This window comes from Aplidium turbinatum, chromosome 4 (genome assembly GCF_918807975.1).
Source record: "Aplidium turbinatum chromosome 4, kaAplTurb1.1, whole genome shotgun sequence".
Classification (NCBI taxonomy): Eukaryota; Metazoa; Chordata; class Ascidiacea; order Aplousobranchia; family Polyclinidae; genus Aplidium; species Aplidium turbinatum.
In genome coordinates this window covers 2,009,588-2,034,721 of record NC_137475.1, presented here as the reverse complement: position 1 = coordinate 2,034,721, position 25,134 = coordinate 2,009,588, and the positions used below count along the sequence as shown (strand labels likewise).

The following is a 25,134-nucleotide window of genomic DNA, read 5'->3' as shown; positions in this document are numbered from 1 at the left end:
CAAAAAAATATATCTATCCTCAAATTTTGAAGCCATCACAATCATCATAAAACAGCTAATCTCTCCTAATTTAGAACTTTCTGACCTCGACTGACACCAGAAAAGGCGCAAAACAAACAAAATGTCCTTGTGACCGGAAAACGACAATGATGTCATAAACACGTTTATAAATGCTTGTTTTCTAACAATGTATTTGAAAACATAAACTTGTCAGTGACGTATTCTTGGAATGCCATTGCTTTTTCTTAATTATTTAAAAAAAGGGGCGATTACTTTAAACCCGTATCAACGTAAAGTCAATCGGGGATCCGCGTAAAGCAGATACAAAAGCATCAAAAATTTAAGAAAAATGTGAACACTATAAACATAAACGACGACCTTTTAGAGTACATGTTAATTGTATGAGTACATGCATAAAAGTGAAACAAAGTCCAATTTGAAATTCTTCTGTTGCATATCGTGCGATTTCGGGTATTGAACCCTCTTCAGTACAACTTTTATCAACAGCATAGTACAGTAAAATTTACAGCAGTTCACTTTAAAACGAATGACTAAAAATGTTATGTGGTTGACAAGAAACAAATAGTCTGCGAAATTAGTCTACGAGCAGTAATAATGACAATTTTTATGCAAATTATGAAGGTAATTAGGTCATAGGCTGCATTATACAAGTAAAGTGACAAACTTTAGTTGCAGCAAAAAAAAGTACGAGAATATTAAGCATTCGGCGAAGTATTTAAATGTAAACAACAAACAATGGGGTCAGTCAAGCTGACATACGCCAAAGCCTGGGACCAGTCAAGCCAGCCTCCTGTTACAATTACATGATCCGAACTAGCGGATGCAAGATACTTCTAACTAATTATTTCAAAAAAGAGGCGATTACTTTAAACCCGTATCAACGTAAAGTCAATCGGGGATCCGCGTAAAGCAGATACAAAAGCATCAAAAATTTAAAAAAATGTGAACACTATAAACATAAACGACGACCTTTTAGAGTACATGTTAATTGTATGAGTACATGCATAAAAGTGAGACAAAGTTAAAGTGAGACAAAGTTTTTTTTAAAGTAAACTGCTGTAAATTTTACTGTACTATGTTGTTGATAAAAGTTGTACTGAAGAGGGTTCAATACCCGAAATCGCGCGATATGCAACAGAAGAATTTCAAATTGGACTTTGTCTCACTTTTATGCATGTACATGATGTCACAATAACTGCAAAGAAACCATGAGTAATTCACTTTAACAACGTAAACCAAGAGGGAGTTGATTGTTTCGAACAAATGATCCACTTTTACATCACAACGTCGTCTTCTTCAATCAACTGCATATAAATTTTCGTTTTTCTACTTTCGTCCGAGCTGAGGTCAAAAACAATAGGTGAGCGTTGATTGCAGCAATATCCTACATATTTCGAAATACAGAAAGAGGCCACAAGCAAGATGTAGGATATTGCTGCAATCAACGCATACATATTGTTTTTGATCTCAGCTAGGACGAAAGTAGAAAAACGAAAATTTGTATGCAGTTGATTGAATGCCTAGGCCACGTGGTTAGCTACAAACTTGTGTTTGTACATATATGTGAAATAATAACAAAAATCGCTGATAATGTCGTATTTATTAGACATTGTAACAATGCTACTGTCTTTATTTGTACGTATTACCAAAATACAACTTGTGGAAAGTGCTCTGAAGATTGTGTAAACGTAGTTCATGCCAAGTGCATTCAATGACGCCGCAAATGTGCAAATAAATTTACGGTTGATCTTAAATGACGTTTGTGCGAGTTGTTTATGAAAGGTTGAGTGACATAAAATAATAACCTGCTGTAAAACCGGTGCATTGTAAATTTAAGTACAAAGTGGAAGACCTACATCTCTAACGAAAATGTTGCAACAACTACTGTACAGTACAAGATTAATATGAAGAGAAAAATTAAAATAATTCTGACACATAATGCAGCAAAGATCATTAATAGAAGTTGACATAGAATCGAAGACACCAGATACGGTTTAGATACTGTGTTGTACAACTACGACACATTTAACTTATGAACGTGCTGTAGCTTAAAAAAGGTCCTGATTATATGCAATGACATATATTGCCGGTTGAGTAGCCCTGGCTATTGCATCCAAGTCTCGACATGAGGAAGGAATGCGATGATGATAAACAGCTACATCAGGCTGATGTTAAAATATTAATCACAGACGTTTACTGTATTCCTTAGCCACTATATAGTACCTTGGATTTTATCAATTAATTCAAAATGCTGATCTATTTTAAATCACTGTTCCAACGTTTATATGACAGAGTGGTTTGTGATGCATAAATATTTACAAAAACCGAAAATATCCCTTTTTACATAAATAGTAACATTATTTTTGTGTACAATAATATGTTTTTTCATAGTTATAGTCTCAATGCAACTCGCTTGTATTGTTTTCAATCGTGGTCTTGATCCACGAAGATACGTTCATGACGTTGGTATAAAAGCCAGGCACCTGCTGCCTCCTTCCTCTATATGTGACTGATTGGCCGCAACCCCAACCCCAACTGACAATTCCTATTTGGACCCAACATGATTTTCTTGTCTCCTCAGTAACTTCAGTAACCTGCGAATAAAAATGTTACAAAATCAAAGAATAGCAAGAAAGTGGTCAGCTTGAATATTTTTGTCAATCGATTTTTTTTTTTTATCTAAACAACAAACAACGTTTATTGCATTTATTTTTCCGGCCAAGGCCAGGAAAAGTTTGCCTTAACCACAGAAGTGCCTTAGGTTCAATACATTTTTCGTATAAATTCAGTCTTACGTTGATATCATTCTTCGTATAAATTTAAGTTACTCCCAGAAAGGTACTTTTACAATTTTTGATTTTTCGTTGAAACCTTTCTTTAGATTATCAGCAATCATGCGTTCTATGGGCTAAATCAAGATGTCGTACTCACCCCATTCTTTGGCGATTTCTATAAATTATTGCTACTATGTCAAAGATCACTATTAGTTAAATACACGCTTTATGGAATCACACGCTCTGGCATAAATATAATTATTCAAAGATTTGCGTTGTCGGTTTCACCCTAGACAATGACAAAGTTAAGGTACAATAGGCAGCTAAAACCTCAATTGCTAAGGTAACAGGGATCAGTTGTCAGTAGATGTTACAGAAAATATATTTCGCACTTATTCAGTGCATCGTCTGTTCTGATAAAGGGCAGTTAAAACCTACAAGTAATGTTTTAAACAACATTACAGTGACGCAATAATGTCAAAACATGAGTAAAAAATTGAAAAAGCATAAGCGTAAATATTGAAAAAATGCTGAATGAAAACTAAACCAAGCCGGCAGTAAAGTAAATTACGTATCAAATATAAATTATAAACTAGAATTGATGAAAGAGCGATGAGCAAAGCCTGCAAATGTAGCGTTGTGACAAATTACGGCAAAGAAAATAAATTATATGCGGAACACGGCAGTCAAAGGCAGTGATAAACAAACTAAGTACAGCGATAAATAATTAAATGGAGCGTCTTGGAAAACACAAAATGTAGCGTTGTGGAAAAAAGAGTAGGCAAAGACGGCAGTGAATAATAAGGCAGTAAAATATTGAAAAAATACCAAAAATGTAGTGGAGCGTCAAAAAATTAAACTTGTGGCAGAATTAATTTTTGGATATTTATTTTGGCATGTATCCTATGTATCCATTTATCTTCACAAGCATCTAGATTATCAATATTGGGTTGTTCAACAAATGTGACATTGTAGCATTGGGAAAGTTGTGGTTCAGTACTTAGATCATGAAATACAGCAAAATGTTTTAATAACGCAGCCCTGTCATTATTAGAAGAAAAATCGAAAGTGTTCCAAGTTGCACGATGGCCTGACCAGCGAACCGAAAATTTATTAACCGTTTGTCCAACATATTGTTCATGGCAAAGTAAACATGTTGCTACATAAATCCCATAATTGCTGCAATTGAGTTCCTGTTTTAACTTAAAAAGTCTTTGCGGAGTGCTCAATGTCGTTGTACGTGAAACCATTGACAAACGATGATGACCATGGTTACCACACAACGCACAGCGACCACAAGGGGCAGAATAACCTCTTTGTAGAACAGAAGATTGGATTTTTTTTTTTATAACTGTGTAAAACTGTCAAAACTGTGTAACTACTGTAAAACGTAGCTGTGTAAGTCAAACTGTGTAACAAAACAACGTTAGTGACTTGGTAGTAGTCCACTACTACTACCTAGACACCAGATAGCTACTACTACCACTACAATAGGCAGTGTACAATAGGCAGTGTACAATAGGCAGTGTAGAATATTTCGTTTTAAGCAGGCAATTGTCCAGTTTCTTGAATTTCTCAAAAACTTTCGCTGCTTTTCAAATTGTATCGATTTGATAAACTTATTTATTTCTCCGTTTTTAGTGTAGAAATGTCTCTTTGTTGTTACAATGTTACTCTCACTGTTACAACATATAGAATGCTACCAATGGCAACAAAAAACGTAAGTTTTGTTTCGAAGAATCTATCCAGTGATTCGCAAAGCTTGTTTTTCTTAATCAATTTCATTTTAATCTTTTTTTTGCATTGTTTTTGAGAATTTCACCGCTTTTGTAGATCAAGTTCATCAGTCTTTGGAGAAGATCAATATCAAGATTTTCAAGAGCTTTAATTATTTCGATTGTTATGTTATTGCCATATGTGTTGCAATACTATTGCTATAAATTTCTGCGTAACGTTAAGCAACGTTTTTTAGAACTTTACATGCCTCTGTTACTAGCGGTCCACCACTGTCTCCTTGGCAGGAGTCAACAATACGCCCTGGTCTTCCACTGGTAGCGCATAGCATTGAGTTGGTGTATGGTATAGCTCCCCATGCGCCCCACCTTCCACGAAGCCAAACATCTGTTGCTGTAGAACAGCTGAAACAAACAAAAAAATTAGTGAAATGAAAACTTCAATATGATATTAGGTAGATAATATGAGGAATCTGGGTAATTTCAAACAGCATATTATACAATTTTTAGTTAATGATGGAATCTGATTTTGTGTAACAAAACCAACGCATTTGTGATTTTAACAATACAATAAGGTTCATATAAAAAGATTTCCCATCTTCACAAACATTTTCTAGTCCATCATTAACCGTTTTATGCAATGATGCAGATAACAATAATTGAAACCAAGAAACTTTGGGTGACTAAAAATTGAGGTGGGTTATTTTTAATAAAGAATACCTTGTCTGTTTAGATACACCATTGAATTATTTTGCTACATAATATTATTAGAAGGCTTGTGTCCTTACAAATTGTCATCTCGGATATTGTGCAATCCTTGTTTTAAAAATCTGCTTGGTTTGTCTGTATTTTGATCATCTCCGTATGTTTGATTTGCTGTTATTCCAAAGCCGGTTGAAACTGCTAGAACAGTATCCAAACTGCCTTTGTTCAGCAGAAAGTCAGCTGCAAATGATGTACAACAAAGCATTGCAATTAAAAAAACGTCTTAACATTATTTGCTTAGCTAACTTACATAGTATAAATAAAAATATGCAGTTTTAAATTGAATTACCAAACCAAACTCGAAGAAAAAAGTTACCTCCCTAAACTCACAAAGAAACTTCTTTAACCCTTAGGCGGTTGGGCTCCTTGGAGGCTTGCTCAGTTTGGGGGGGGGCTGTCGATTCTTCTTATGCTTTAGGAGTGATATCTCTGTTATTTTTTAAGGCACGGTTTCAAAATTTGGGATTCATTTTGTAAAACTATTCACGCAGAACATATCCGAAAATTAAAACTATGTAAATTTTAGAACTGCTTATATACGTTGAAATGTTGATGTGACTTATGACGTTTGAATTATTTGGTATTTTTTGATAGAGTAATGAAAAACATGCATTGCAATGTTGTGATTAAATTTTTTTTACATAATCTCAATTTAAATCATTTGATTAACAAGACATGGGCCATATTAATTGCTTTCATCCAGCTGGTGGAAAAACTTTGAACAATGGAATATGAAATATTTCAGAAGATGTGCTGAGAAATGCCTTATATCTCTCAATTTTTAACCTTTACTCGCTCAAAATTTCAGCTCAATAGAGGTGAATAAAAGTTAGGAAAAGTCAAGAAATCTCGTAGTCGCAGCCTCAGTGGTTTTAGAGATACAACTGTTGATACAAAAAAGTTGAATTGACAGCCCCCCCCCAACCTTCAAAGGGTTAAGAGAATGGTGGTTGAAGTTTGTTAAGTCACACATTTAGCACTGATTTGAAATGTCAAATTGCGATTTAACAGTTATTCCCTAAGGCTATCAATTCGGAGGATAAGAGTAAAGCAATTCAAAAGGAAAACAAAATCAAAATAAATCTGTGTTGAACGACGGTAGCTAATCAGACTTGAAAAACCAAAATTTCCTTATGTTTAAGATGTATCAGTTCAGCTGGTTTTCATTGTTGACCACCACAACAAAAAATGGAATATGTCAAACATAGCAGAGGTCTAGAAAACAGGTAGAAGCGACAATACGCAATCGTAATAACGTGCTTTATAGTAAAACGTGGTAATCAATTTAAATTATGATAGCCTACGATCGCAATACATTTCTTATAGTGGTTTTTAAAAAATATTAGCTCAGTTGGTTAGTGCGTGACTTCGTGAATGAAAAAGCTTCAAGATCTAGAGGCGCTGGTTCGACTCACGGGGTATGCGCTTGAGCAACGCATTCTAAAAACTGCTCCCCATCTGGAGGCACCTCATGGATGGAACAATTCCCTGCAACAAGACTTCAACTATCGGAAATTTCACTCTGTAAATCTCGGTAACCGGCCCTGCGTCAAATGCCTCTACAAGTATGTGAAACCACCAGGAATAGCTTGTCAAGGCTTTGTCAGTCCGAGAATAATTGTTAAAAACCAAGCCAAACCATTTACTTTAGTTTGTTTAGAAAAATGAAACTCTTTATAAAACGCTTTTCCAACCATACTTTCAATTCTGCATTTTTCTGCTTCTGTTTCATTTCCAGACATCTGGTCATTGGTTAACAGTTGTTCTCTCACACAATTTCCATCCATACAGGGCAGGCAGACTGGTCTGATTGACTTAGTATAATTTACCCAACCTTGCACCCCAGTTGGTACAAAAATTCGTACTTGTTGTTTGTATTCACGCCCAATCTCAATCTTTAAAAAATGATAAATCTTGTTAAATAAAATATAACTTCGTAGCAGCAAATAGTTGGAACGCATGTTCAAACTTCAATTTTAAATCCTCTGAACGCCAAATCAAATAAAAAAGCGCCCAAACTGTAGATACTAAATTCGTGTTCATCTTCAGTGCCAATAAATTTATAATACTGAAAACGAAGACAATTTAGTTTTTGAAACTGAAAAGTTTGCTTAACATGAGTTTAGCATATAAATTCATAGTTCAATAAGTAAATAAAATAAAGCAGAACTGTTATGTCCAGCAAGATTTTAGATCTGCATGAAAATATATCAATCAACATTTAAAGTTTCAGTTTGTTTTTATTGAAAATCCAGATGTTACTGAACGTCAACAAATTTACAGAAACAACAAAAATTACTGTGTAAACAAACAAAAATTGTTAACTACTGTAACTTGCATAAACTACGTAAACTATAAAATAAAACACACAAGGAACACGGCACAACACTGAGGATGGATGAGCTAAAAGAAATTTAAAGGGATCGGAATTTGTGGAGAAAGATATAAAGTGACTTAGAGTAGTATCGACCGAATGGAAGAAACAAAAGAAGATAATATATAAATCATTACACTCTGTAAATGTTATTTCATTTAATTTTTACAGCTTTAACATTTGGATACAAACTCGAAATTACAGCTTTAGATATTACTTGCCAATGATTAACTAAAATACAGGTATGGGTAGTTGGAAAGCTATAGTACGCAAAAAAAGAATAGTTGGTTTATTTATGGGACTCTTATTGATAACGATATAAGATTTCTCAGATTTTTACACACAGTTTTCTACCAATTACCAGACATGAGTTGAATACACCAATGTGTAATTGATTGAGTTCCGCTTTTAGCAGCATGATTGTTGCTTACTTCACAGTGTGGATTCTAACGATCTGTTTTAGCTTGATGCTGCGAGTTCGTGGTGGCAATATCGAATTACACTAGCTTTCGGAACACAGTTCCCTAGTCATGTGCTGTGACGAATGTGTACTACACCAATGTGTATTTAAAGTATTTTATTGATATATTACTTTATATAAGGTCTTCCATACGTACCAAAGCGACGTCATAATCAAATGTAGCAAAATCGTAAGAAGAATGTGTTACGATCCGTTTGGCTCTGTAAGCTTTTACTTTAGATGGCAGAAGATGATTTCTCTTGTTAGGACGCTGATAGATGCCTGAAATAATAATGAAATCTCATAAAAACACACCCACGTACTTTCGATGAGCGTCAAACCGGCGCCATTCTGAGCGACATGCTGTGACTCTCATCACTAAGCTAAGCAGATGAGAAGTTTTTAGAGAATACATCCAAGACATATGTGCTATTGGGTATTGGATAAAGCAAATGTCATTTGTTGTTTTGTTTTACAAGTAAGCTATCAAAAAAGCTTATAAATCAACTAATCAACCGTCTAATCGCAAGAAAAGGTATAAATAAATAACAAAATATCTATTATACTGTAAAAGATTCAGATCATTTCTACCAGAATTTCAACCTCTTTGGCAAACTAAACTAAAGCATTATAAAGACATTTCTCTACCAAGTCAGAAAGGCGTTGATTTGCTAAGCATCAAGTGAACTATCAATTTTGATGAGACCAGACATTCGGCAGGACTATGCTGATGGTTTGCGAGTGTGCCCGATTGGATGATGTATACATAAAATGTATAGGCAAACGTTACTCAATTTCAAATTCACTAACCAAAAGTCAATAAAAACTCTTCTCCCCAGTTGCTTGTGGTTTTATCAATAGTCTCGTCATCAAACAAATGAGCAGCAGTGAGGACCCATTTGTTATTTATTAAGCTTCCTCCTCCACGAATATTTTGATCGGAATAAGACTGCAAAAGCATGCTTAATAAAAACATTCTTTTCTTCAGTGACCGACAGTGAAATAAAAGTAGGAATCATCCGCTTTTCAATATTTTGATGTTTCTGAACGGTGATGTTACGTCATTCAAACACATTAGCTTGAACGTGATAGACTACTATTGTCACGAGACTGTAAAGCCTATACCATCAGAACGTTGAAACTCGAATGACATAACGGTAAATGTTTTAAACCTATTAATATCAAAAATTCTAAAGTACATTTACATGTTGGTGGGACGTGAAACTTCGCTTTTTCAACCATAATTCTTTTTCTTCCGGCGTTATTCCTACTTCAAATGGTGTCGCTGGCCTCCACATTACTCTGTCAGCAGCCTTCGTTCACTTTCACGATTTCCATATCTTCTGTCACATAATATCTCCCTTTTCTCCTCTGCCCTTCCTCTCTTTCTTTTTACAACTTTCAACTGTCTTATGTTTCCCCGACATCAACTTTGTCTCTCCTTTCGACGTGACCTTACCATTCAAGGCGTGTCTTTCTCAGCTTATTTATCAGCTTATTTATCAGCGTTCGCTTACTGATAATTTCATTTTTTCCTCCATGCTACTTTATCAACCTCAGAGACCATCGCAACATTTTCGTTTCAACAACTTTCATTTCGGCCATAATGGAAGGGTGAATTCTCAATTTGTTACATTTGCTACCCTTAGTTGTAAGCTCGATTTCAACAAAAAACCTTCTTACTTTTAAAACAACTATCCTTCTTGCTTCTATTCAAAATTAAAAATATAATTTTTTATACCAGAAAAGAAAATCTTCTAATAATGTTGGAAAGGTGAAGTTTTGCATCCCGTCAACCTATAAATTTACTTTAAAAACTTTAAAGCAGCCAAAAAGGGATTTGCAGTTCCAAGGTCTGAAATCCATGAAGATTCACCAAATGTTGCCAAGTAATCACTGCTGCTTAGCTACGGGGAACTGCATGATTCTATTGTGCTTACTAGACAAAGCTTGCATCGCATAAATCGGATAGTTGAACAATTACATGCTTGTTTGGCTGAACAATCACATGATTGTCTTGTTCAGCAATTACCTGGCCATGTGATAACAAACTACTATTGATACGTCACATTCAAGATATGGCAAAATGTTCAGACTTGGTCAGCAAGATTGACAAAGTAAAGTTTCTTGTTGAAGTTTTGTTGTCTGTAATTATTACATTTTATGGATACAACTAGAGAGCTGTACTTGAAGGTTTGTTATTGTTGCAGTAACTTCGTGTGGTAATTTCATACGCTCAGTTCGATTTGTATGAGTGAGCTGTCAAAAATTGTCCTAAGAGTTTATTGTGAAAAGCGTTGACAGTTATACCTGAACAACATTTCCAAGGTAGTAAGAGATAAGAACTTGCCACGGCCACGTTCGAGTAGAAACTACTCGAGTTCCACCGATCACTCGTCCGGGGGAGGCTTGTCGTCTGATGCTTTTTACATCCCCACCTTGACCACATTTGCTGAAGTCTTTGAAAAAATAATATTTTAAAAACAATTTCAAAACTAATTTATATTTTCATGGATACGTAATAGCGTTATTTAGGAGCAATTATAACCAAGAAAGCCATTTTATGTAGTGCACAAGAAGATCTAGCTTTCTCTGGGAGATGCTCTACTACAGGGGTGTCTAAACTTTTTCCAATGCGGGCCAGATTTAAGGATGCGAAAGTTCTCACTGGCCAGCAGCCTCAGATAATCTTGTTTTATGTTAAGAAAGATGCATATATAGCAATTTGTTAGCCGAGCAACGTAATCAAGTTTAACATACTCAAGTTTATTACATTTACAGAAACACAAAACTACGCAACAAATTAACTATCGAACGTTTTCGACATCACGTGATTTTCTCTTTAGAAATAACATACTTACAATTTAACTACATCTGAATAAAATACAATGGTTTATTAAACCCATAAACAGGAAAACGCAAAAACTGTACAGTATTTCTGACTAGCTCAAACTCAACGATATAGGCTCAACGAGAATCCTAGGTAACTGCAACAAAGGGTGTTTGAACAGATCACATGATGTGGTAGAAAGGCAAGGTGCGAAAAAACTAACTTTAAAATGCAGATAGCAAGAAAGATGAGTCGCAAGCAAACTATTGTCTGTTCAAAGGTAGATTGTTACGCTTTATGTACTGTGCATTGTACAAGTCTTCCAAGACCTTGGTTTGATACTAAGGCCTGCATCTGGACATGATCTCAAATTGCTTGATAAAAACGGTGTTTTCGCATTCTGTGCATGAGAAAATATGATCTTTAACTGCACTTTTCTGTATAGAATTCAAATTCCGATGTTCCCCAGCTTTAGTTGATTAATGTCTTATTGATATATCGATGTATGTCAGGCTTGCATGACGCAAACAATTGAATTTATAGACGACATTAGAACATAGACAAAGGGCGTAGGCCACTTTAGCTGAAAATATCTTTTAAGTAGCCTATGCATCATTAATATCTTAAGTATGCATCATTAATATCTTTTAAGTATACATCATCATGTCACGGGATAGGATGTTAGGCTGTATAAATTATCTGCTTTTCCATCGGAAATAAATTTATTCAGAAACTTTTAAACCACAATTGTGTTAGTGCCAACGACAAAACAGACCTTTTGATTTCTGTACCCGGAATTGGGTATAGAAATCTGAACTTCGATTTGTATATACACATAGCAATGCATCCTTTATGACGTGACGTCAGATTGAAGAATATCAAATTTCGGAGTCCTTGGATTTGCTTCTTTCAAGTAGTTTACAATTTGCATGATCTTTAACTTGATGGTTAATTGAAGTTAAGAAGACGAACACTCTAAACTTTCAACACTCCAATCATTCTAATTCCGTGATCAATGGCTTGATGGGGAAAAGTTTAAAACATAGTGAACATATGTGAAAGAAACGTATCTTTGTGTTGCCCGTCAAGTGCTTTATGTCATTAGAGTTTGTCAGAAAGAAGTAGCATTTTGTGAAGTAAAAACACAGATAGAATTACATGTAGGTTACCGCATATCAAAATTTAACTGACATTTTTGATACTTCAAAATTGAAGTAAAATTAATAATAAATCTGAATTTACAAGCATTCCAATGCACATTCCAAATAAATCAGAACTGGATCAAAAATTCAGATGTTTGCAAAACTCTACTCATGTTATATGGTATTAGCTTGGTAGCCTAAATTGACGAATTTATACAACACTATACGTAAAGAATTGCGCAGACACTGTACAGTACACTGGCAGACTTATTGCTTGAATCTAAATAAGAAAGTTTAAAATAAGACCAACCTAGTCTGGCATCAGTGACTTTGTCCAGAAGTTCAGAAATTACATTTGAATTTTCAATGAAAATGAAGTTTTCTGGGTTGCCATCAGCCAAAGCAAGTAGTTCGTCATATGCTTTATTAGCTGCATTTCTACATTTAACGCACGATGTGATGCTATAAAACTGTAAACGATGAATTATGTTAGTGGAGTTTCTTGTGAGTTGATTGGTGGTACTTGATTTAAATGGAAAGTAGAAAGAAAATGATAAAGTATATTTCTTCTGATTTGGGAAGTGTGCTTCAGCAACGCACTTTATGGATAACTATCCACTCAGCAACATCTAGAATAGTACACCTACTAGACGGATTAATTCACAGACAAGAACATTTCAACAACAAGCGGAAACTTTTTTTCTGTTAATTTCGTTGGCCGCACCTGCGTCAATGATTCTAAGCTGCTACATGTATGCAAAACTGCCAAGATTAAACATCAAAGAGACTTTCTTAGTCCAAAGATAAAGAGTCTTAATCATTAAATCAACTAAAAAAAGATTCAAAGCTACAGGTACTATATATCCGCTCTTGACTTATTCGCCACATTGGAATGGTCACACTTTTTCTAATTTACATTTTGTTTACATTCTGTGGGCTATATTGAAGTACTGAAATTAGTTTTAAAGCAATTTGATGCTTTTTATTAAGTATCCAACAATTTATTGAGCCTATGGCGGAAGTTTCCATGAAAAATACAGTTTGGAATAATTACCATATTCTTGACTACGGACAGCACATTACAGGACGCAAAACTCGCTTTTCTGGCCACATGACTAGAGTTAATTTTCAGTTCAATAAACATTTTACACCTTGTTGCAAGTTTGATTTAATACTCATTGCAATAACGCTGTATTAAATAGCAGTAGTTGCAATAGAGTTAGTTTATGTTACCACCTTACCAAATGCTTTTAAAGTAATAGTCTACAGCATTGTAATCTCGAAAACGTTTTAGTATTTCAGTTTTGTCACTTCTATTTGATTGATTGATTTTATCTGTATCCTCTGACCGAGAAAGCTTCTTTGAATACAGTTTCACATACTTGTATAGGTTACAACTGACGCAAGCCCGGTCACCGAGATTGATAGAGTGAAGTTTCTGCTTGCTGTTAAAGTGTTGTTGTCGGGGAAATATTTCATCTACTCGGTGCCGCTGAATTGAGAGCAGTCATGCGTACGTTGCTCAAGCGCACTCCCAGAGAGACTTTTTGGATTTTGTCTTACCATTTGCTTCGACCTTGCATGATTGAAAATAAAAGCAAATAGAATTGGTATGTTTTATTATTAAATGGACATGTGGCAAACAACCCACAACTTTTAACAACTGCATTCACCGTTATTGGACCATATTTTTCTGCTTGTTGTTTCATGGACTCAATTACGTGCTGAGGTGGACGTCCCCAATTGTGCTTGCCTAAAAACAAAAGTCACATTTATTGTCAATTGTAGTAACAATAAACTGGAAATAACATATTTTCTATTGTGAGGCTAAACAAAATACATCATCCAAAAAATTTACACATTTTTATCTACCAGCTTTTCATGGCATGTCTAAATGATCACAACGATCATAAATTTCACTTAACCTTATCTTACTACGAGCTGTTTTCGTACACAGAAAGCACGTCACAGGCTATCTTAGCCCCGTGCTAATTAGCGCTAAAAACGGGAGCTATGAAAATCACAGAGACAAATTACTTTACAAGAAAATAGCCATGTGTATTGTGCGGATAGAAATTAAATTTTTACCCAACAAATTTATTGAAATAAAATGTTTGAGATGAAAAGACGTCAGAAAGTCGGTTTTTATTCTACTTTTCCAAAAATAGCTTTAAAATTGAAATTTTTGAATTATAACATAAAGTAATACTAAACTAAACAAGAAATTACTTTTTCTCATAAATGTAAGGCATTTTTGGGCGATTTTACATTTCAAAGTAATTGCACTAAAATTTATATTGCACTTACATTAAATTGTATATATCTAGCATTGCAGCATGTCTAGCCACCTGAGACGAAATGCTTATTGTGAAGGGCAAGAAGGTTGAAAAATTACCAGTGTAGGTGTAAAACATTTGCAAAGAACAAAAACTAAAAGTCAAGAAATTTCACGTTTCTAGAATATTTCCTTCTGTGTAATATTTGACTACTAGAGTGGAGCGTCCTCATAAAACCTCGTGTCGTTACAGATAAGGTTAATCTACAATGTTGTCAGAATTTATGAGTCCACTAACTTTTTCGTATTTTTTAAATTTAAAAATATCTTTGTATTTGGCGTTTTACATTACAAAAATCCACGTGTTCTCATACAGTGATATCTGACTGCATTTTTGATCGTTAACCAACGACACAGCCTGGATGCGACAAACAAATTGGGAAGGATAGAGTTGTGCACTAGCACATGATATAATAAAACAAACAATCCAAAAAGCAAAAATTTAGAAAGTACGTGAAGGTTTCTAAAACTATTCACGGCAGACCTACCATCTGTAAAAATAAAAACGTGTCTTTCCTTTTGGTTTTGGCTTTCATCTTGTTCATAGGAAAACGCAATTTGAGATGCAACTTCCTGGAGGGCTGCTTCGGTGTTAGTTCCTTTGCGTATGTCCTTCTGAATATTTGCTGAAACATACTATCCAACTATCAATTTCTAGAGTATTTCAAACGAGGTGTTCACGACATATGAACTTCATCATATTACGTTCCTTCTACGTGTCGAGAGTTGGATACAATGAGCCATTGTTGGCGTTTATGAACTTTTCTTACATCACTTTAATAGTTTATTTTGTCCACATTGTGATGTGTTAATATTTGCGTTTGGTCGCTTTCACCTTTTTCCAAACCACTGCTATGTTATGGCAAGTGTTAATTTTGCTTTATTGGTCGGAAATCTAAGAAGTAACTAATCTGGAACTGGTTTCGCAGTGGATCTGGTTACACTTGTACAAACTTCTCATTTAATATCGTTGTGAACATAGCAAAGATAGCAGCTGAACGTACATGAATACCAAGGCATAGCCATTACGTTAAAAACTACAATTACTTACGACGATTTTGGCCAATGCGAACAATCTTTTCTATGACTTCTTCTGGACTTGGCTGCAGGTCTTGTGTGTCCAGTATGACTTTCATTTCTGAAGCGAATACTACGACACCATAATTTATTACCCCAGATGCATCAACTGTGAGCTGCAATATTAAATTACTTTTTTTTGCTTGTATGCACATCCAGTATTTCTTTATACCATTGGCCAAGGAAACCATGGCAGAGCATTTAAAATAAACTTTAGTCATTATTTGTGGTTGCCACTTTAACATAACAACTTTTGTAAGAGCCAGTAAAGCTTCAAAACAATCAACCAATCCGAAGTCTGGTGAAATAGCTTTTCAACTAATCAGAAGTTAGAGGTACAACAAAGAAAATACCCAAGCATTACTGATAGAAAGTAAATTAAGTGAACATTCCGCCGTAGCCAGCGTAGCCTAAAGTGTTAGGGCTAGGGAATACATTTCAATAATCTTGGTTTGATTCCCACCGCTTTCATAACTCTTTTTTCTTCTGCAATTACCAAATAATGTTCAAAGCACGGATCAACTGTCTAGCTGAGTGGGTCACAATTGGATGGCAGCCACTTATGACATGTTCTGATTGATTGATCGCGTTGTTGGTCTTACCAAAAATTGACATGTTACAATGGCTGCTAATATTTAATCCAAAGTAACGTTTGAAACTATTGTATTGGAATACATAAGGCATTCCTTGACTGTCCAGTTGTATTGCATGTGTACAGGTTAGGTGGTAAAAACACTTGTACGACGTTTAATAGAACGTCAATTCGATCCTCATCTAAAGGACTCAGCTGTGTTTTTGCAACACACCAAATGACCTTATTAAAAAGTAGATGTAACAATAGGGTTTTCTTGTCTTTAGGTCTATTTAATCTAAATCATGAAGAACGTGAATTTCCTTACACACAAAGCAACAACACCAACCAAATTCTTCTAAAAGGAAAAGAGTTATCTATAATTGTTTTAATCAAATGAAATGATGTTCATACAAACGTCTGACGCATTGGCTCAGTTTCATCATGGGCCAATACGACAAGTGTTCATAGAATAGATCCATCCTCTTCTTGTCTCAAGTTTTTATAAGTATGTAGGAAATAGAAAGTCAAAATTCTGCTTTAGTTGTTTAATATTTTGCATTTTCTCACCCGCTGAATTAGTTTCACAGCAAACGTAAGGGAGTTATTTAAGCTGTCATCCTTCACGCTTTCTGAAAGATCAAACAGAAAGTATATTTCATGGCTCGCTTTGTCTTTTGTTCCAATAAAACGTCCCACCGTTGGAAGAGAAGATAAAATATTCCGAGTACTATGTGAAAGCTTTTCAAAGGCTTCTAAAGCGGTATCTCTTACACGAGGATCTACAAATAAAGCACATGGTCATGCGTAGCCTATATAAAAAGCGCGTAATTTATGGAACAATGGATATCCTGTGCCATATGCTCAACTACTTTACAAAGCTAGTAGGCCTATTACTGAACATAATTTTCAATTTTAGGTCAATATTGATTTTATTTTATTGTTGTTCATGTAAACTCTTCCTGGTAAAACTTACAGTTTCGTTATGATCAAACAAATCATCAATTATTTTATAATTTATTTTCTTGTCAATTTTTAGGAAGATTGTATCTTTGAAAGAACAAGCCATATCGGTTGTAATATTCGATACTACAGCAGCATACTCTTACACACTGGAAGAAATGGCGAAACAAAATATATGTATTCAAAATTTGTATGAGTATATGCTTTGGTATTACAGTATTGCTACAATATGTCTTCATCATGAAAGCAAAAGTCGTCTCTCTGTGTAAGAAAAATTTTATTTCGTCAACTTACCGACACATTGAGGGGCAGCCCCTCCGCTCCACTTCAAGTAAAATAAACAAGTCTGCTTTGCATCACCAACAAGCACCAAGTTCGGATCGCATTGAAATCGAACTGTTTTTCCAACCCCAAAACTCCTGTAACTCCTAGAAGAAATCAAGCGTCCACCTACAGGAACTCCCGGATGAGGGCAACGAGGAGTTTCGTTTTTGCCACCTATTGACAGTGCAAATGAACATATTATGATCTTATCAATTAAATTAGACAATAATTGAACACGCCGGCCATACAATCAGAAATCAAGTTAAACAAAATTACAATACACACGCGAGGAAAATTTCTTCAATTTAATCTAATACACAAAAATGTGCTCTGTGCAGTTGAAAGTTTTATTTCTGACTTCACATAACACCTCACAAAATACTTGTGCTTCAAAATATTTCAACTTATATTCAACTTTGTCGACGGTGAAGAAAACTAATCCCTCAATTCATGAGGTCACTGGCAAAAACGCGTATCGCTCTCGGAACTTGACTTGGATCATCTTGGCCCAAGTAGCTGTTATTGTCATGGTGGTAAAAGTTTCACGTGCCGTTGGTGATTGGATCTGGAGCTTTTTCGGCCCTCAGATTGGACCACAGACCGTTTTGCTAAATTAATTAATTATTGATGCAAGTTTACGTCACTATATGAAAAACTGCCAACACATTTAAAGCCAAAATCTTGAACACTTTTTAGAACTATACATCTGCTTCAATCATCACCAACCAATGTTGTCCAGAAATACAATCGTTTGTAAGCGACTACAAAGAAGCAATGAAACACTTTTACAAATCAAATAAAAAGTAAACCAACGTTTTCTATCACAAACTGTGTCGACTCCACTCCATCTTCCATTGCTGAGACAAGTTCTTGTTTTGGCTCCAATGTGGTTGTGGAAACTGCGACATCTGAGAGTCATTGTGGCATTGACGTAATAAGGACCAGGATAGTAGTTCACGATTTCTCCATTCATGGATTGAATGGAAGATCGAAGATCAGTGCATTCCACACCTGAAGATGAACAAATTGATAAAATGTTTGCTTCGTTCTTACAATGTCCATCTTCAATCTGCTACTGCATTAAAGTATATTTTGATGGACAAATATAACCTAGCAACCAGACGAAATTTAACAAATTACTATATAGTGCATATATAAATTATAAATTACAAACGTTTTCGGACATACACATATTAGCCCTTACCAGACGCTTTATAAATTATTTTAAGTTTTTTTTTTTTGCTTAAATCTGGTACTCCCTCCTTTTGTGTTCAAGTGTCGTGTACAAGTCTGCTTGTTCTGATGACGAGAACATTTTGTATCTCCATGCGACATTTGGCCACAGTGAGAGAACACTTAAATTTAACAACTCAAACAATGTCATTAAAGTTGATATACTCAAATAACACACTTGTAAAGGATCCTTGGTATAGGCTCACTCATGTTGTTAATTGATAAAGGCGTATGGCCTAAAACGTTTGTAGAACTTTATTTTTACTTTATTGTATGATGTTAAACGCCATGAGGTTGCAAAGTTGTATTTGTTTGTTTCAAGAAAATCACCTCTTGACCAAAATTATTAAGAAAATAGAAAAGCAAGAATATTGTCAGAAATTATTTGACAGCATCTTACCCTAAAATTGAATAACTACAAAGTCGTCATTCACACAAAGCAGTAAAACATTCATTTTATAATTCCTCCCAGCGATTGTTAATTACTATTTGTAGGTATACCACGTAGATATGGACAATAGTAAGCATTGTGCTAACAACTCTATTCAGGAGGTTCTTGTTCAACAATGAAGAATGTTTCAAAGTTCAACCCTTTTGAAAACTTAACGTTTTTTTCTCTGGCTCGGAAACTGAAACTTCAACAGAAGAAATAGCTACCACACTTTGCAAAGTCAAAGAAAGCATTTGTAGAATTACAGTAGCATTAGCTACCGGTTCATAACGGCGTTACATACAACTGCAACAGTCTTAATTGTTGTTTACTTTATGATGTTAAGGTTGTTGGCAGGTGCCAAATTTATTTTTATCTACCGTAGTTTTGCGTCATAACACATCTTTCTTACGCTGACAAGTTATCGATTGTCCATCCCATGATCCCCCTCCAGTACATTTTCGCACAGAGCTTCCGGACTGGAAGAAAAATCCTTTATCACAGTTGTAATACGCTACACGGAAGAAGCCTGTTCCTTTATATTTTATTGTTGAATGATTGGAAGGTGGTGCGCTACCGCAGTTGACATCTACCAAAATAAATTAAAAAAGATGTGACACAATGAATTAGAAGAATTCGAAATATAGGAGTTCTTGACAAAACTACCCAGACCTGATTTTTCAACACCTGACTGAAATTTGGACATTTGTTGTATCTCATGCGAGGAAGAACAAAAGTTAACCATTAACGTAAGAAATGATACTTCTTATGACATCTGTTTTCTTTGCTTGTACCCAAAGCAACGCAAGTTCTTCCGCAAGGCCCATCACAACGACATTCGTTTCCTGAGGTGCAATCTCCATCTTGGATGCACACTTCCCCACAAGTCATTCCATTCGCTGACACCTGGATGTTGTTGCGTTCACCACATGGCCCTGGATCAAAAACTTATGCTGATCAACAGCTATGGTATTGGAGCAAACATTTCATCAAAGAATACGAGATATTTAAAGAGTAAAGGGTCAGTTGAAAAGAATCTATTAACTGAAGCAACTACAGTAAATAGGCAAAGAATCTATTGCATAGTACATAAAAGTAACTGAAGCATTTGTATCCTAAGGTATGCTGACAAAATGGCCCAAATGGCTGATTCAAAGGCAAAACTGCAAAATTTGTTAAACAAAGTAAATGAAAGAAATAAACAAATTGGAAGGGAAATGACTGCAAAGAAAACGGAAACGATGGTAATCACAAAGAAAAAAGAAACTGAAATTCCAATATGTCAAACAAAATGAATGGAACAACTATAAAACAAGTAAAAAGTTTTCGATGTCTAGGGACAACAATAAACTGGGACGCAAAGATGACAATAATAATAATCGTGTTTTTATTGCGCCCTTAGCGATAACATACAGTACACTGCCATACAACAAACGACAGGAAGCAGCGAAGTGACATATAGTCTTCGAGTCAGCAGCTTCCCATAGCTTGGCTTGTCATTAAGTGTCTTTGCCGAGACACAGCCGCGTGCTCTTGGAGCGGTGTCGAACCCACGTCCCTTCGAACGTCGCGCAGACGTTCTCACCACTCGGCTACGCAGCATAAGAAGTTTAATATACGTATTGCTCAAGCAAAAGCTGATTTTCAGAAAATGAAATCAAAATTATGCAATAAGTACATCTCTTTTTCAACTAGATACGGAATATTAAAGTGTTACATTTACCCAATTCTTAAATATAATTCAAAAACCTTGGAAACTTTTTATACAAGAGGCGGTCAATGTTTGGAATCATGTAGGCCTACGACAATGATGAAAAGAAGGAGATGGATTACACAAATCCAATTGAAGATGAACAATGTTGTGGCCTGTTTTGCATCATATTCATTTATTACTGCACATTTTTTGTAAAATAAACATCAGCCAAGTTAGCGAAGACTACTTAGCAATAGCATTCTGGTGCGGTCTTGTAAACTTTACATCTCACAACAGTGATGGTGTCATAAACATTGCTGTGCACTTTGTAGTAATTACAAGTTTACACTTTTTATGAAACTTACTGGTGCAAATGCTTCTTTTCTTGTTGCTCCATTTGCCTCTTCCAGTGCAAAGATGTGTTATATCGTTATAAAGAACAAAACCAGAGTTGCAAACATACTTCGCCATGTCACCAAACTTGTAAGGAGGTCTTGTCAAGAGAACATCCCCTCTGGAGTTTTTTCTATAAACTTCCACGTGAGATGATGCATGTATTGGCGGAAGAACCTTACAGCGTATCTCTGTAGATTATTTGTAAGAAGATGTTTGAATGAAAATATTATAGTACTACCTTTACAGTGTACATACGTTACAACCGACATGGCTGTCATGGAATTTAAAACGCAGAAAACGTTTGATGTATGAGGTATAGAGAATCTTCGTGTTAATTAAACTACAAACCGAGCATAGATTTCTTGAGCACGAAAGCGACATTACATGAGCTGTAAAATAACATATCACTTTTTCTGCTTTCTTGAATGAATCGTGAATGTAGATTTACAACAAACAAACTGATTGTTGTTTCCAATAAGTTATTATAGCTTGTTCTAGCTCATACCTAAGAAAATGACTGGGTCTGTACTTTCAATCGACTTCCTGGGCGCAAAAATAAAAAGCAAAACTGTCGGATTGCTGCGCATTCAAATTACGTCACATTGGAACCAAGTTTTATTTTCCCGATTCACAATCGTTATAGTGAATTTGAACACATTTGTGTCAACTATTAGTTTTATATAATGGAGAAACAACTTACTCTGTCTTAAAAAAAATTATCTTTTCTTATAAGAGATCAAATTATTATCAGACAACAATGCTGCTTTTTACGCGCAATAATAATCCTTATGTTATAAATAATTATGAAATGTAATAATGAAATGTTATATATGGACTACGTTACTTTACAATGCAGAAACATGGACACTGTCATCACAAATGGTAAAACGACCTGAGGCATTTGAAATGTGGATTTATAGAAGAATGCTTAAAATTTCATGGAAGGATAAAATCACAAACAAAGATGTACTATCCAGAATACAAACCAACATGGAAATTCTACGAAAAATTAAATCAAGAAAATTGAAATATTTTGGCCACATGATTCGCAATAATTCTATTCAAAGACAACTACTAGAAGGAAAAATGAACGGCAAACGAAATAGGGGCAGACCACCAAGAATTTGGACTAATGATATTGAACAGGACTTAATTACAAAACTGCAGTAAAAAAAATCTCACAACAGAGAAACTTGGCGTCTCATTGCCTCCAACCCTCGACGAGAGGAAGGAACTTAATGATGATGAATAATCCTTATCAATTCCATTGTTTTCAAATGTATAGAAAAAAAAAGAATAACATTCCATTTTTAAATAAGATTTTACAGTATTATTAGAATAAAAGAAATATTCTATCTGAATAAGTGTCCCTGATGCTTGCTCGTCATTCTAGTATGAATCCTTAGGTAGCGCATGACTTAAACCAGTTTAGTTTTTTGTAATTGTATTAGCTCTGCTAGCTGCATTGAGCACTTTATTTGCAGTTGGTGCAATTATTTTTGGAATAGAAAGTAAAAGATATAAACAATGTTTATAAAAACAGAGAGAGACTGTTCACCAGGCATTTGATAATAAAATTAATTTGCATTCTTCTGGTGAATATTTACTAGGTTACCTCCTGATGTTAAAGATGATAACTAGTATTCATCTTTAACATCAGGAGGTAACCTAGAAAATATTCACCAGAAGAACGCAAATTAATTTTATAATCTTTGTAAATTTCCTTGTTTTGAAATGTTTAGGAAAGGAGATATGCAAATATGAAATACCCACCTTTGTCTATGCAAGACAATCCGCATTCATGACCACAGATGCATCGACGAGTTCTATAGCAATGTCTATCACTCGTGCAAGGTTTTCGACAACGCCTTCTTTGTTCCGCAGCAGCCCTCAGGTCACGTGATGGACAACCTAATCAGAATAGGCTCATGCATGTTATCATAAGGACACAAAAATGTCATTGGCTAGCAGACGCAGGTTCGATTACCGAGAATGGAGAAACTGTATTTCCTACAAAATTATAGTCATAAAGGAGCAAAGTTATTTTAAAGTTATTAACTTTGTACCGCAATGAACCAAGTAACACGTTCGCTACTCAACTTTGTTGCTTAACGTTTCACTTACCGGTATAGCCTGCTGTAATGTCTAATGTAGGCTTTCACCCTTTCATGACCATTAGACAAGTATTCTACTGTGCTGTATTTTGTGCAAAAATTATTTCTTGACAAACTAAAGTCTACCATTGAACCAATTATTACAAGCCTATTTTACAGCTGTTTTTTTTGTAACGAAAGTAAACTTTTTATCGTACGTAATAGCAAAATTTGACAGTTGATTGATTGCAGCATCAGTTTTTCCGGTAGGCTACCTGGACATTTTGCCGAATGACATTTTGCCGAAAGACATTTTGCCGAAAGACATTTTGCCGAAAGAACATGTTGCCGAAACTCATTTTGGCGAAAGGACAAATTGGCGAAAGGACGAAATGAAGATTGGACAAATTGCCAAAATTATACAAATGTATTATACGTATTATCATAACCTAATAACACATAAATATCATTCACAAACAGATTTCACTCACAAATTATGTGCGACAGCGCGTAAGTATCCGACAGAAGTGTTATATGTATCCATATTCTCCACAATGTGTTTTTGTCTATCGTTCACAACCTTATACATTTTTTATTTGGTGGCGCCAATTGAACGCCAGCTGATAACTGCTCCAGGATTAGTTCGTTGTGCGATTGTTCCTATATCAACTTTACTGTCAGTCGACGTAAACGTGGGGTGTGTGATAGAGACTTTTTTAGTAATTTTTAGGCAAACAATAGCAGCAAAGTAATTCTATTTCAAAGGCACAGCTTGCGTTTGTGTCACTTCAAAGTAATTTTTTCCAATTTGTTTCGGCAATTTGTTTATTTAGTCCGGGGGCAGAGATGGTTGACCCTGCATTGTCGTATTAATTTTTTTTACTGTTGATTTTGGTAGCCAAGGGTCTCTATTTTCAGAAACTGCTTGATGACATGTTGTCACCTTTGGGCAATTTGAGAAATTCAAGATGGCGTCCAAGATGGTCGCCATTACCTATAAATGACCATAACTCCCTATCCATTCACCTTATAAAGGTGACTTTAGTCTCTAAACCTAGATTGCAGGGGTCAAGCTATCCATTTGAACTAAGTATTATCTTAATATCGTAGTAGATTATGGTAATTTCTAAGATGGCCGTCGTAACCCTAAATTATCTTAAATAGCCTACTATTCAACTTTGGAGGAAAATATGAAAAGGAAAACGACGACAGGTGTTATATTATAACAAATGTTCTTTAATAGTAATTCTGAATTATCACACAGACTACCAAAAGTATATTATACAATTCATAACTAAGGATGGCTGCCACTTTACCAAGTACGGTAATCTACACTGTTCAATAAGCAGACTGAGACGTCTGAAAAACGGCGTCCCACAGGGATCGGTCCTGGCTTCACTTCTTTTTAACATCTACACCCACGACCTGCCAACCACAGTCTCCGTAAAATATGCTTATGCGGACGACCTGGCAATTCTGCACTCCACAAAGTCGTGCGAAGGTCTAGCAGTCATCTTGAGCCAGGAAATGGATGCTCTCTTAGCTTATCTCCAGAACTGGCGACTGAAACTAAGCGAAACCAAAACTGTGGCAGCAGCTTTCCACCTCTACAATTGGGAAGCTGATCGTTAGCTACAAGTCCAGAACAGCAGAAAATCTCTGTCCTGCCCGGAACGAAGGTATCTTGGGGTGACACTGGACAGATTGCTTACATACCACCACCATTTTGCATTGCGCAAAAAGAAACTGACATCCCGCGCTGCGCTACTCAAGCGCCTGGCAGGCTCTAGCTGGGTGGCGATGGCTGACACTTTGCGTATAGAAGCCTTAGCCTTTGTCTACCCTTCATAAGAGTACTGTGCACCTGTTTGGTGCCGCAGTGATCACTGCCATAACATTGACACTGTTATAAACAACGCC

General features: G+C 35.4%; 1 protein-coding gene across 1 annotated transcript; it reads right to left on the bottom strand.

Moving 5' to 3' along the window:
- Positions 1–178: 178 nt before the first annotated feature.
- LOC145768337 (complement factor B-like) lies at positions 179–21,207 on the bottom strand. Its single transcript, XM_082579815.1, has 17 exons — positions 21,091–21,207; positions 19,827–19,967; positions 19,445–19,621; positions 18,183–18,380; positions 17,340–17,543; positions 16,653–16,864; positions 15,486–15,627; positions 14,923–15,060; positions 13,773–13,852; positions 12,410–12,569; positions 10,438–10,586; positions 8,938–9,076; positions 8,285–8,409; positions 6,993–7,188; positions 5,317–5,473; positions 4,780–4,933; positions 179–2,615 (listed from the first exon to the last, which is right to left on the bottom strand). The coding sequence occupies exons 1-17, from the start codon at positions 21,194–21,196 to the stop codon at positions 2,421–2,423; spliced, it is 2,673 nt and encodes an 890-aa protein (XP_082435941.1). The 5' UTR covers positions 21,197–21,207; the 3' UTR covers positions 179–2,420.
- Between the last annotated feature and the right edge of the window lie 3,927 nt (positions 21,208–25,134).

What these genes read in the sequence shown, in the direction of transcription:
- LOC145768337 (XM_082579815.1), bottom strand. Translation starts at nt 21,196, where the DNA reads ATGGCGAAGTATGTTTGCAACTCTGGTTTTGTTCTTTATAACGATATA. An exon ending in TCGCATTGGCCAAAATCGTC is followed by an intron (nt 15,061 to 15,485) that starts GTAAGTAATTGT and finishes AGTATGTTTCAG; the next exon opens with CAAATATTCAGAAGGACATA. An exon ending in AGTCACTGATGCCAGACTAG is followed by an intron (nt 10,587 to 12,409) that starts GTTGGTCTTATT and finishes ATTTTTTCAAAG; the next exon opens with ACTTCAGCAAATGTGGTCAA.